The sequence below is a fragment of the Euwallacea fornicatus genome, chromosome 8 (genome assembly GCF_040115645.1).
Source record: "Euwallacea fornicatus isolate EFF26 chromosome 8, ASM4011564v1, whole genome shotgun sequence".
In the NCBI taxonomy this organism is placed as follows: domain Eukaryota; kingdom Metazoa; phylum Arthropoda; class Insecta; order Coleoptera; family Curculionidae; genus Euwallacea; species Euwallacea fornicatus.
The window spans coordinates 1,036,533-1,050,587 of NC_089548.1; the positions used below are offsets into that span (position 1 = coordinate 1,036,533).

General features: G+C 34.4%; 1 protein-coding gene across 5 annotated transcripts in view; it reads right to left on the minus strand.

The window, feature by feature from the left end:
* Positions 1 to 1,788: 1,788 nt before the first annotated feature.
* Positions 1,789 to 14,055, minus strand: part of Vmat (Vesicular monoamine transporter) — a 42,418-nt gene continuing 30,151 nt past the window's right edge. For 3 of the 5 annotated variants that reach the window (XM_066285185.1, XM_066285188.1, XM_066285186.1), the window contains exons 5-11: positions 13,106 to 13,164; positions 9,405 to 9,671; positions 7,219 to 7,320; positions 6,932 to 7,158; positions 4,951 to 5,134; positions 3,234 to 3,367; positions 1,789 to 2,067 (exon numbers count right to left, since the gene is read on the minus strand). In XM_066285185.1, coding sequence (XP_066141282.1) covers positions 1,999 to 2,067; positions 3,234 to 3,367; positions 4,951 to 5,134; positions 6,932 to 7,158; positions 7,219 to 7,320; positions 9,405 to 9,671; positions 13,106 to 13,164 — 1,042 coding nt within the window. In that variant the 3' untranslated portion in view covers positions 1,789 to 1,998. Of the gene's footprint in view, positions 2,068 to 3,230; positions 3,368 to 4,919; positions 5,135 to 6,931; positions 7,159 to 7,218; positions 7,321 to 9,404; positions 9,672 to 13,105; positions 13,165 to 14,055 lie in introns of those variants that run through there. The other 2 variants (XM_066285189.1, XM_066285190.1) reach the window with 2 other exon arrangements.

The window sequence follows — 14,055 nt, forward strand, 5'->3', positions numbered from 1 at the left end:
AATTTTCCTAATTTCAGTTTCGGCCCGTTAGCATCGATTTAACCTTTCCTGAAAATTGTGTTTCCCTTGCGGATTTTTTCCAGGGCTTTTGGGGTGTTCCATTCACAAAACAGTTTCTAGTGGCGCTTGCAAATAAAGTTCATTTTCACAACAGATTTTGACTCTCTATAAAAGGGAGTTTTCGCATTTTTTGTTGTGTAGGAAATTTTAGAGATTTACTTAGCTTGTACTAACACCCTCCTCGAATGCCTTAATAAAAGGGGATGTTCCTGGTCCGTGTCGCTTTCTGTAATTACTTACACTGGACATTGCTATAGTATTAACTCAAGTGCAACCCAAAAATGTTCACACTTCGTATACGCTTTCGTAGACATTTTACGAAATTGGGGACAAAGGTATTGACGAAAAATGGTACAAATAACCTATAGCGTTAATTACAAAAATAGAAATAGAATTGCTGTTTGTATTAGAAAACAACACGTCTTGCATTATAGGTAGGTCGGTTTCTACATTTTTGGTCGATTCGAAGTGTGAACTTTCTGGTTCAAATGTTGAAAAACTCTAATATTAAAGGTCTAATAGGTTGTTGGAAATTCGGCTTGATTCGGTTAGGCCGTTCCATATCAGTGGAAGTGTGAGCTAACTGTTTTAATATTTATTTGGTCAAAGCTTGAAAAAAGTCAGTGAAAAGAATCGTTATCGAGATTTTTTAGTTAACTGAATTTATTTGATACTTGCACCACTAACAGGTGTTGTACATACATCAATACATTTAGACAAACTACCTTAAAATTACTTTGCCTTCATGCTTTGGTTAACTGAGATAAAGTTCTTAGAGTTTTAACAGCTAAGCATGCATTTATAACATCGAATAATATTCTAAATCTGGGGGACAAACTTTAACAGCCTCCCATTGTGTCTTCTAAACATCTAAAATGTTCTACGCTACCGATTGAATCAAAAAATTGAAGCAAAAATCGCTTAGATTTTACGATATTGCCCAATTATTGTATTTCGGACCCTCACCAGCTTAAAATATTTTCAACATAAATAATCAGGTCAGAATCGATTAATTACTTGTGGATTATTGTCTACTCACAATAACCTTCCAAGGAGACAAAACTTTTCTCCCATTGAAGTGAAAACATTTGATTAGCGGGACTTAGATAGGGAATACGCAAAATTGGTAAATATAAATACAATTAAATCGCAGCAGCATTATAACAATATTAGGTCCCTTGCCCGATCATACTCCAAATTAATTGAGACTTGTCTTTAAAATTTAAAATATACAAAGTCCTTCAACGTCACGATTTTAACTTTTAAAGACGCACAAGAAGCCTCTTTCCGGGGTAAATGGCGTTTTGATTGGCCCAGCAATTCTCTTTTTTCAATGTTTTTTGTCAATATTAGTTGCTACATTACGGTTAAATAGACATCGAGTAGTATGTAATTCCTAAATATGACAATCGCATTTTTGGGTGTAGGTGGAAGAGCTTTCGCTAACCATTATAAGGTCTTAATAATCTAGAACCGAAATTTAAGGGACTCTTATTGCCTCGCCCCTTTCTTTGTGAGGGATGAATCCAGTGCAGCCATTCACTGAGGTTCAAACGAGGGCCCTTAAGGAAGGCAAATTTTGAATTTTGATTGAGTTGCTGCTTCCATCCAATATAAATATCAAGAGAGCTTGCACCATCTATGTGATTATAGACAGTCAGACATATAATTAATATTTTTCTTTTTAACACAATTCAGTTAAATTAATTAAAACTAAAAATAAATTAATTAAAATAATTCATAGAGGAAATTAATATGTGTGTCCTTGTTCCATGCTTCGGTTTCATATACAGCGCATTTGTACACCATTACATTAATGTGTCCTCAAATTGTTCCACAAAGCACTATATGGAAAAATTAAAAGTTGTTGTGAATTTGTAATGCTTTTATACAAGATCTTTACAATAGTTGAATCCATAGAGTCGCGTCGCATTCACTTTATTCATCCTCTTCTTCGTTTTGGTAAGTGACATATCTAACTGATGAGTGATCTCCTGTGATAAGCGACTGAAATAAAACACGTTTATATGCGTAAGTAGGGAAAAATATGAAATTTGGTACATTTAAAAAAGGGAAAAGTGGCAATGGCAGGAAGTATCCATTGTTTTAATGGGGCAGGGTCGTTTCATTTTTCCTCGGAAGGTTTATTAAACGTAGAAATAAGGAAGATCCGAAAGAACTACTTTTGGCCTCAGGGAAACTTCGAATGAACTTCTCAAAATTAGATGTTATCAGAATATGCCGTGGATCTTTATTATTTTGGCAACTTTTCATTCTTTGAGGGACGAGTGGAATCTAAGTGAGCTCTCCGTAAGTCTGCACAAATCGTCTTATACAGTTCTGAGATCTAGGTGGTTTCGGGTTCAAAATCAAAGTGCCCCCAAAAAATCCAAGTTCAATACAGGACCCATATCAGTCTTGAAAATGTCCTCGTTATTTATACTATCAACAATTCAATTGATTTATCTACTTTCAATAAATTTCGTAGGAGCCGTGTCAGTCGGTTAAGGCAAAAAACAGCATACTGAAAATTTCGTCAATGTCCTGAACATTTTACACTTTTCCTCTTTAAATTCTGAGCTAGGGATTCACTTCAATGCCCATTTTAGTAATTTTGAAAGTGCCTCTCACTAAATCCAGACTGATAGGGTTCAAACTCCATTTCTGAAATTTCTGGACCTCAATTGAGAATCATTATAGGATCCATAATTCTCCTTTAAAATGAAAAACAGCATTCCTAAAAATATTCAAATTTAACATTTCCCCATTTGTGAGATTGGCGGTTTACTTTTGGAACATCCAGGATTACATTATATCTATCAGACTTATGTACCCACATTAGGTATTTCTAGCAAGTTTATCTCCGTATAGAATTTTTTAAGTGGGGAAGTTCAAGGATTCAAGGACAAAGCAAAAAAGAAATAAAATATAAAAAATATAATTCATAATGGATAAAAAAAAAGTATCAGTAGCATCGGTAACAATTAATATTTCCTAATGCCTAGCATGGGAAGTTAAAAGGAAAACTCAACACTAAAAAAAAAATAAAAACATTTATTATCAGTAAAAGAACAAATAATAACATAAACTTAATTAACAAATAAACAGTTGCAAAGGAATTTACAGAATTAGTTGGTTCCTTTTTAATTTGCGGTATGTAACACTTTAATTACCTTTTTTTCTTCTTTTGTAGGTGGACTCTTTAAACTGATCAGTAGCGGCGCGTAGAGGAAATCGAGCATGGCAATTCCGAATAGCATCCACTCGAAACCGATATTTTTTATTAGTGTGCCGCTCAACGCAGGGCCTGAAAGTTAAAAAATATATATACATTTTGTACGAAAAGTCTAGTAGCTTTGAATTACCTCGAAAAATATATAATTTATTAAAAATAATTTATATAAAAATTTAAGGAGTTTAAAAATTTTATCATTCTGCGGTATTCAGGTGTGTGTGTGTCACAAAGTAGCAGTGAATTGAAGTCAAGTTGTTTTTTATGAAAGAGCAAGCCTTTTATGACATTTTCTGATTCACCCTTGCATTCTGAAAACATTTCATCTAACATATTCTATATATACTAATTAATATTGAAAAATGGTAAAATTCTTAAACTCCTTCAATTTTTATATAAATTACTTTTTAATAAATTGTATATATTTCGAGATACTTCAGGGTTGCCGAATTTTTCGTACACAGTGTATATGAGGTGTTAAGCGAATACGTAATAGAAAAATCATAACTAAAGAGATACAAGTTTTGAGCTTCAGTTTAGAATTTCAAATCAAACAAAATTCAAAACGAATGAATTCGGCATGATACAATATGCGATTAACATGATGAAACTTTAGTGGCTCCTCTAAGCCTTTAAACAGCCCCTTTTTCGTTGATTTTATCATTTCATGGAATATTAGTATTACTATTATGGATATCGTTGTAAATGTTGGACTGTTTTCATGAGGAAATAAAATCACGTTTAAATTTCGGGAAGGTGTAAAGTTAACGGGAGTTTTGTGTATTGACCCTTAGGTTCCCTGTATTATGAAAACCGGATTTGTGAGTTTCTAGCTGTTTGTTTTTTACACGTGACGCCAAAATATAAATAAAAGTGTGAGAAGATGAAATTTTTCAATAAAGAATTAGAGATCTAGAGCTTCAGGGACTGGGGTTTGGCAGATGAAAGAAAAAAGTATGTAAAATGTGGAGATGACCATGTAGGTGTGCTTTCGTATAAGTAAATCCGTGTAATAAAGTGACTTTACTGTACGTTTTCAGGAAAATATCGAACTAGTTGGTGTAAAAATAAAAAGCTTCTATCAAAAATTCACATTTTAATAACAGTACCGACCATAAATAATTCTGGTAATTGCTTTCTCAAAACGGGATTTCATACGTAGGTTCCACATAATTAATGCATATTTCGAAAAGTACGAGTGCATGTAAGCTACCAAAATCTAAATACCTATGCAAATGTAGGCGCTTTTACATAATTTCCCCACATTTACCGTATCAATTATTATTAGTGTAGGTATAATAAGGCACGGGCAGTCAATTCACGCGATTATATAACACTCGTTTTGCTATTTTTTACCAACACTCATTCATTTTAGTGTGCGGTCGTTTCGGCCAGTTTTGGTTACGATAACGACCAACTGACCATACGATCGAGCTCAAATGGGCGTTCTCTGCGAGTGTTACATAGCGGAATCTTACTTCCTGCTATGATTTTTTGTCGCTTAATAGTTCAATAGTAGTTATTGTCTGACCCACTGCCATAGAAATCGGAATAATTGTTTTCGTCGGCAATTTTGTTTCATTTACTAAGTAAGCATTTTTTAATGTCCGATAAAATTAGAAAGTACCTGTGTTACGTGGAATCCAACTGAAACTCACCAATGGCAAACCCTAAACAAAAAGCCACATCTCCGATTGCGTAAACGCTACCGTATACTGCACTGTGTCGGATGTCTACCAGATAGCCCAGTTCGGGCATCATTGATGAATCTACCATGCCAATCGCAAATCCCAGCCCAGCATTGGGTACTATCAGATGGTTCATGTTGGTGGCTAGTGGAATCTGTAACAGGCAATAAGTACCCACTGAAACTTCTATAACTCACTTCATCCAGGATCCTATATACTCATTATTTTCGATTTTTTTGTCATCTACTGTCTTGTAAGAGTCAATGTGATATTTTCTTTTTGGTTTCAGTTTAAGGTCAATAGAGGACTACCTCAGTTTTTTTTGTACAGCATATACGACTTCACTATTTTTGCACAGTTTAGAGGTCGTTTCACAATTACAGAATTGCAGGATGACGCTGTGCGAAAACAGGAGACTCTGCTTTGAGATACCTGAGCAAATAAAGTGCTCGACAAATTTGTGGACAGTTGTTTTCTAAATATTCTGGATTTCGAAGTTTGTCGAAATATACAGGGTATTTTAGTTTCAATCCGCATAAATTTAACAGCGTATTGGACGTCCAAAAATAATGTCAGATTGTTATATAAACTAACGTCCAATAAGATTTTAGCAGATAAGAGGAGTTCAAATTTAAAATATGAGCTAGAGATTTTTTAACGAAATTTTGGAGGTGTTGACAACTATAAAGGACGCATATATTTGAATGAAAAAATTTTTTTTTTTGCTTTTCCAGTGGCGTACCGGACTCCATGTTTTTTCACAAAAAGTACACTACTGGATTTTCTGAAAATAATCATTATTCTTGTATCTTTTATTCAAATCTGGAGAAATAGTCTCTCTTAAATTTTTTTTCACCTTACCGTTTCCAAATAAAAAAAGTAAAATAATTTTGCATGCACCCCTTAAATTAATATTTAAAATGTAATTGTACCAACACTACTGAAAATAAAAAAGAGGGGGAAACAATCGACCGTATTTTTTAGAGTAAAAATAAGTCTTGGATTTTTTCGCATCAAAAGTTATTAAGTATGTACAATTTATGTAGGTATCAAATTGACACTAAGCAAATTAAACTTGCATTAAAATTATTTGATTTTTTTTACTTGGAAACGATGAATCTTACAAAAAAATCTCAAGAAGTCTAGTTTCCCATAATTAAACGAGGAATCCAAGAACAATTTTTATTTTCAGAAAAGCCAGTAGTATACCACTTTTTCTGAAAAAATATCCCCTGTAATATGGCAATAGGCACGCCACTGGAAATGTGGAAAAATATTTTTTTCTAGTAAAACATATGCCTCGTTTATAGTCGCCAACACCTCCAAAATTTGTTTAAAGAATTTTTAGCCCTTTTTGAAAAAATGTAAGATTTTACATATCTTTAATTAGAGTTGAATCCCCTTTATATGCTAACGGAAGCCTTATTCGACGTTGCCTTATATAGGAAACTGACACTATTTTTGGACATTTAATAATCTATTAAAGTTATGCGAGTTACAACTGAAACACGCTGTACTTACACGGCTCGTTTTGAATTAAGAAGAATCTAGAATAGATAGTAGAGCAGAATAAACGCTTGGAAGTTTTACTAGTAAAGTGATAGGTAGTTGTATTTTAATTAATTAATCAAAATTAAATCCAATTTAATTTAATTGCGTTTTATTGCAAGTAATGCAAGTGCTCTATATCAAGAGAGGTGTCGAATGGACAATATTAAAACGTATTATTCAGGATCCTCGATCATGTACATACGTGAGTATCTAGACTTGCCGAGTAAACAGTTCTGTAAATGTTTGGATTTCTGATGAATGACCCTTCTAAGGGAATTTAATCGAATCTGAGATCATTTTTCCTTCAAGTTTCAATAAGTTTCATAACTAACACACGGCTGTTGCCTTTGCTTAATGTGGCCAGTATTAATAAATTTCTAATTCAGAGTCTAATACGTACACACATAAGACATATTCCTATGACAATCAGCCCTATCAGAGCTGCAAGCCACCGGCCCATTTTATGACCTAAGGGCCCGAATAAATTTGTCCCTATGAGGTATGAAATGCTGGCAGGTAGGAATGTTACGCCCTGTTTCCATCGTTCGGCGCCCATGGTGTCCATCATCCAGATGGGCAAGGAGGGTTCCAGCATCGCAATGCCCATGTTTGCGAAAATTATTGCTCCTGGAATTTCGTCAAAGATATCGGTACGTTTTTTTTTATAATGGCACGTGAGGTACTCACCTGCGGCAATCATTATGTATGGATCCATGATTAGAGATCTTAATGAGGGTGGATCTGATTCTTGATGTATTACTGCAGGTTGGAGCATAAGGAGTTGCAGTACTGGAAAGAGAGATATAATTTTGTTTTGGGTAGGAAAATTATCGTTTGTATAGTGAAGCACTTTTTGTATTAATTGAAGGTGCTTGTAAGGAGTGGGCAAATCTCGATGTTTACGAAGATAGTCTCAGAAGTCCTCGATTTAACAGCTAAAGGAAAAAAAGTCGGAAATACTACATTATTTCTCAGCATAGTCTCCTTTGAGATTGACATAGTTTTTCAACGATGTTCTGTGACTTCTATACCCTGTTCATAGTAAGAAGCTTGGAATGTTTCAAAACAGACATTAAGCTCGGACTCCACCTCTTCATTATCGACAAATATCTTTCCACCGAGTCATTTTTTTAAATTTAGAAATAATTTAAAGGGCTAAATCTGGCAAATAGGGTGGAAGAGGGAAAAGTTTTAAATGAAGTTGATTGATTTTGGTCATTGCGAAGATGGAAGTATGGATTGGTGCGTTGTCTTCATGAAACAAAACTTTTTTCATCGCATGCGGTCGATATTTCGTAGTTTCTTTGTTTAAATATAACAATAAATTTGTACAATATTCTCCGTTTATTATTTTTCCGTTCGTAAAATAATAAATAAAAATTATCCCACGTACATTTTAAAAAACTAACGCCATCACTTTTCCTGAAAATGGAACGGTTTTCGCTTCTTTTGCAGCCGATTATCTCTTTTGCGTCTATTGTTTTGACCGCTCTTTCGTCTCAGGTGTAAAACGATTGACCAATGTTATGAATCGACACAAAATTTCGTCTTATTACTGCAAAACTTTGCCAAACACTTCCTTGAAACATCTCCGTGGCGCTCTTTTTATTCATCTTACACTCAGCTTCTCACATCCTATCGTTCTCTCAAAATGTGGTGTACATTACTTTTTCAAATAGCTACCATGTCTGTTAATTTCCACGATTTTTCACCACAATATCTGAAGTGGTCAGGTCTGGAGCGTCACGGGGCCAACCGCTCCGGAGTTCATCTTGGCAACTCATACGATCGCGTTTAAACTTTGTCACCCAATATTTTACCGTTGTCACTAAAGGACCAAATTCCCTCAGAGTAGAATCTAACTCACTTGGATGTTGGATGGTCTAAAACCTTTCAAATGAAAGTATCGAATTACGAATCACCAATTTTTTCCATGGTCACAAAAACTCTAAATCTGTTCATTAAAAATGGTTCGAAAACAAACACAAATCAATGGAGCCTCTCAAAGTTTAGTCTTAACCCTTTTAAGGTTAAGTTTTTGTAATATAAGCAAATTTTTAACAAAAAATCGCCATCTATACGTCAAATCTGATACTTTTGGAACCATCCTCCTTTATACGAAATCTGGGTAATTGGAAGAGATAGAGAAAAAAAAGGTTAAGTCTCAATAATACTGCAACGATTGTTCCCTTTCAATATTATTCAGTCAGCCAGTCGATTGAAAACCCTAAACAAAGGTCCGTTTTTATCAAATCCAGTGGCTTATCGCAAATCGTCTCATTTTCCAGGCGTTCTTTTCCCATTATCACCAACATTCTATTTAGAGCTTTATCTCTCCAGTGATGAAGGTATCTATTTCCATATCCCTTCGGATTAAACCCTTTTAGTTGTGTTTTCATTTAATTAAGAATCAGATTCTCATTATGAAAACTTCACGTACTTCTCATTAAAAAAAAGCACTAATTTTATATTTAAAGCAAATTTGATTTTACTTTTCAAACTTTTCAATTTGCGGCTTTTATGTAAATAGCCTTTCATCCGATCTTCCATTATATCGGTTAGGAAATAAAAAGCGCGAATAAAACCTGTAATCGGATCGAGGAAGCTCTAAAGCTCGCTCTAAACCCTAATAAAATCACACCGTATGGTAACTTATTGCATCTTAAATAAAAATCCAATAAAGTTAAAGCTGCAAATAACGCTTTGTAAAGGAAAATCACTAAGCAAACACTATTATCAGTCCTTTTCGAAGGGAGACATCAGGCGTAAAATACAAAGGTCCCGGCGATATTTTTGCAGCTCTAAGGTCATTTCGGATTTCGGAATGTAATCATGTATCAAATGAAGCTTTGTATACTTTGAGGGATACTCACATCCATCGGCAAGTGCTAGTGCTGCCAATATTAGGAAGGGAGCCGATTTTCCGACGAACTCGTACATAAGACCCCCAAACGGGGGTCCTATCAACACCCCTAGAGCTAGGCCTCCTAAAGCAATACCCATCGCGTTGCCTCGTTCTTTGTCATCTGGATAGCGCTCGGCTAACATTCCCATTCCAGAGACGCTGGAGCATGACGAACCGATGCCTTGGAGGGCTCGGGCGATGAACAGCACACTGTAACTTCTTCCAAATGCAAAAACTAGAAATTAAAAATTGTTTTCTGTGAACAAATTGTAATATATTGTGAATTATCTCGTAAAGACAAAATCTATATTAAAAGCACCTAAACACAAATTGAAAGTTTTAACAAGGTTTTACCGTCCGGGAATGTTCAAAAATGTACAGGGTGAGTCACAAACTAACAGATTACATTTATACATGTCCTACGACTAATGCTAACAGTCTAACAGCTATTATGTTCTGAAAGAATTCCATGTCTTTAATGTTGTTCGTTCTTAATAGTGCAAACGCTATATTGCAACTTTGTCAGATAACTAGGCCGCTAATACTAGATGATAGCCATCAAGTACCAGTGTCAATGATTGATTACCTACCCCCTATTACTCCTTAAACAAAAGGAATGCATAACTTTGCTTTACGTTATATTGAAACGATAGAATTCTTTAACATTTCGCTTCCGAATAGGAATTTACAATTTTAGAAAACGTGTTGGATGTAAAGTTGCAGGAATAAAATCTGGTTCGAAAGACGACAAGCAACAACGAGTAATGAACACATTTTAGATATCTAATTGCATTTTATTTGGAAATCCTCACTAACACATCATTTTGGATAACAGGTAAGTACGTGCTTTCCTAAATGATACTTTTTCTATAGAATGGACCCCTATATCACTAGATTTGACGCCTCTTGATCATTTTCAGTAGTACCGCTTTAAGGCAAGGGGGAGAGAGGCGAATGCGGCAAAGCCGACAGGTTTACCCCGTTTCAAATGGATTTGTGAAAAATTTCATAAAATGTTTTTTTAATAGGTTGTGTATTTTGCAAGATTATTTCCTGTTTGCTAATTTTTATATGTACTGTCTGCAGTCGCTAATTTTAGTAGTTAATGATTTCTTCCTGATGATGCCTTCAGTCAAGGACATTTTGTTGCTGATTTCTTAATAGTACATTATATAATGGACTAAGAAAATACCTTTTAGTACACGAACGTGAAATATTGCAAACAGCACAGGTAAAGGTGCCTATCATATGGGACGAGACAGCGAAGAACTAGATAGTCCTGAGCGAGATTATAATATAGGTCGAAACGTTGACATTTTATGAACTTTAAGACTGTTTCATTAAGCCCCAACCAGCAGTATATTATTGCTGCAAAATTTGTGGAAGTTTGTAAAGAACTGAGAACAGAGGATGAATTTTCCGGTTCTATTTTCTTGAAGGTGAAACTGCCAATTGCATAGTCTACTATACAGAGTATCTCATATTAGTAGGCCCTTCCATTAACCGGACCTTTCTTATGGCACGTTTTTCTTTGGCGCTTAATACACATTACACAGGGCGGAAATTGGTAAAAAAAATACTTTGGTTAATAACATGGGTATTTTTCAAACATATTTTAATGGAATTTTACACTGATGTATAGTTCAATTAAGCGGACATTTTCTATGATTTGGGTAAAAAAAATTTGACAAACAATGGAGAACATCAGGGGTTGGGTACACGTTTTACCCAAATCATGGAAAATAATCGGACTACACATCACTGCAAAGTTTCATTAAAATATGTTAAGAAACGTTCAAGCAATTACCAAAAGTACTACTAATACTAGACACCCTTAACTAGTATGTTGTATGTGTTATGTAAGTATATTTTAAACTTTGGTCCTCCAAACTAAGTTTTTTAAGAAAATTCGGTTTTTTCATAAAATACTCGGAATGCTTAAATTTTAAAACAGCATTTCGTATTGCTTAAGCATACATAAACTTTTATCTAGTTTAAAGGACCTCGCATCTGACGGTTTCCCAGATTCCCAAATGATTCTCCTAGAAACACTATACAGGATGCATACAAAATAACGCCCAAGCTTTTTCGCATGACTTTGTAATACTCAGTGGTTCAGAGGAAAAGAGCATGAATATTTTCCCATCACAACTTTCCCCCATATGAGGCCGCAAGCGTAGTTTGTTTTAATTCTGGCAGTTATTTTGCGCAGTTAATTTTCCTGTAAAGACAAATTTTCAACTTATAACGTTCCCATAATCAGTTTTCTTTTCGAGACAAAATTCATTGCCAGACACTTCGCATGCTTCCTTGCCCCTAATTGCCCCGTACGATACGAAATCTCGACTCCAGTTGTAGGTGCATAGTTACAACTCGTGAATAACATAGTTTTCTAATTAATTTTTTAATGAATCTTCTAAACAACATAAAGGACGTTAATTGAAAAACATCCGGCACTTTATGGTAAATTTAAAATCTTCATTGTGAGTTAAATTAATTATTGGATTCCCCGTTCAGATGTCATCAGCAGGAACCCTCGAGTGTTCATTGTTGTTGGACCGATCGAAATTCGACGTTGCATCATTAAACTCGAATGTCACGGAGATGTTAGACTGTTTCGAGGGTAATTCAAGCCCATTTTCATTCATTTTTCCTTATTTTTGATAGATAATGCGATAATAATTGATGCTCCTCTGTTAAAGCGGACCGAAGCTAAAGACAAACAGAAACCTTTGATTCGGAGCAAACAAAAAATTTAATATGTATTTAAGTGCATTTTACAGGGTCGGATTCCTGCCCCTGACATCAAGTGAGTATAAAAACTGGCTCACATAAATTGATGGTGCTCAATTTGATTACCTGGGTGAGTAAGGGAGCACTTTGTGACAAGACCGTGCTCTAAGTGGTCCTAATCGAATTAGACTGGGACGTAACGCGAATTAGGTCGACGTCGATACTAATGGAAATCTCACTGACATATTTAACTCATTAATTAAATATTATATTAAGTTGAGCAAACACCCGGTAGAGTTTCCTCAGTTGATTAATTTATTCTTTTCGTGCAATGTATCAAAGTTCTGTGCCCGTATCACTTAAACCCACCAAAAATTAATGGTTTTTTCTTTGGAAAAACGACTTCGTTGATATTGTAATACGTGAGTCTTTACAAAATAATGGGAATTTTTTAATTAATTTTCCATCTGCAAGCTTTCGGGATCGTGGAGTGAATAGGGGTACCGGATCGGGTAAAATAAAACAAAAAAAAACAGTGGAAAATATGAAAATAATGTAATGAAACCTGACCTAACCAAACCATTCTTACCCAAATAAAAACGAACAATTAACATAATCAAAAATAGTTAAAATACATATGGTGGGTTTGGCTATGCTTAGGTTAAGTTATATTTCATTACATTAAATATATTATACTTTTTAATGGTTTTTTGTTTTATTTAACTCCACCCAGTACTCTACCCATTCACGTCACAGTTTCGAAAGCTTGCGGATACTTAAATGCAAAAGAAGTAAAAAATCCACATTTTTTTTTGTAAAGAATTACATATTACGACATCAAAAAACTAATTTTTTCAAAGAAAAAACCATTAATTTCTGGTTAATTAAAGTGATATGTCACCAAAATTCTCAATCAGGAACGACGAAGCTACTTACTTATTGTAGAAAGGAACATAATGATGAAACCTGCGAACATGGGAACACTGTAGCCAATTCTGGAAAACAAAATAAGCAAAGATGAGAATAGAGAAACGTAATTAATTTGACTTTGTGAAAAGAGGGAAATGTGAGGGTACATTTTAGATACTACCGAAAGTTGTCGTGTGAGTTTCCGGACATTCTCTGTACGAATAGTCACATATTTCGAAGGTTCTATTGTCCCATTATAATACTAAAAAATGTCCAATTTTATTTTGAGTAATTCTAAATGCAGCTCATTATTTAAGTCTTATAAGCAAATACCAAGATTTTCCTCTTAATTATTAAGCAATGGACGTAGTTTGAATGTAGATTCTGAATCCTGACGATTATTTTTTCTCCGCTAGTTTTGCAACGCAACATTGCTGGGTCTCTTAAATTGCTGTGAAATAAGTTTTCTTGCCTCTTGTTGCAAAATAGTTCAAAAGTTCAAAAACGATACGCATGTACATGCCGCATTATTTACCAAGCGAGCTAATCGACCATTATGTCATTACCCTATCCATTATAGTTCTCTTTATGGTTGCCATGGAAATAAATCTTTAACGAAATGTCACCATTGATGTGAAATACTTTAGTTTTTTATGTTTGAGATACAATTTCTTCTTAATTTAGATAATTTTATTGTAATTTTATAAAATCTGGTTAAATCTTGTAACGATAAAAATCATTTTATACATAGAAGTTGTGAAATATTTATAGCCCTCTCTTTTATATTAGTTTGTTATGCAAAGGGTTACATATTGGAGGGTGAGTACGGATATATCGAAAACCGGAAGAGATACAAGATTGATAAAAACGGGCCAAATGTTCGCTATCTGATGCTGAGTTTCTTTAAATACCAGGAAATTGCCAATATTTCCAGAGGTATCCAAGAAAAACTCAGTATTCTGATTTATGTTTTTTGG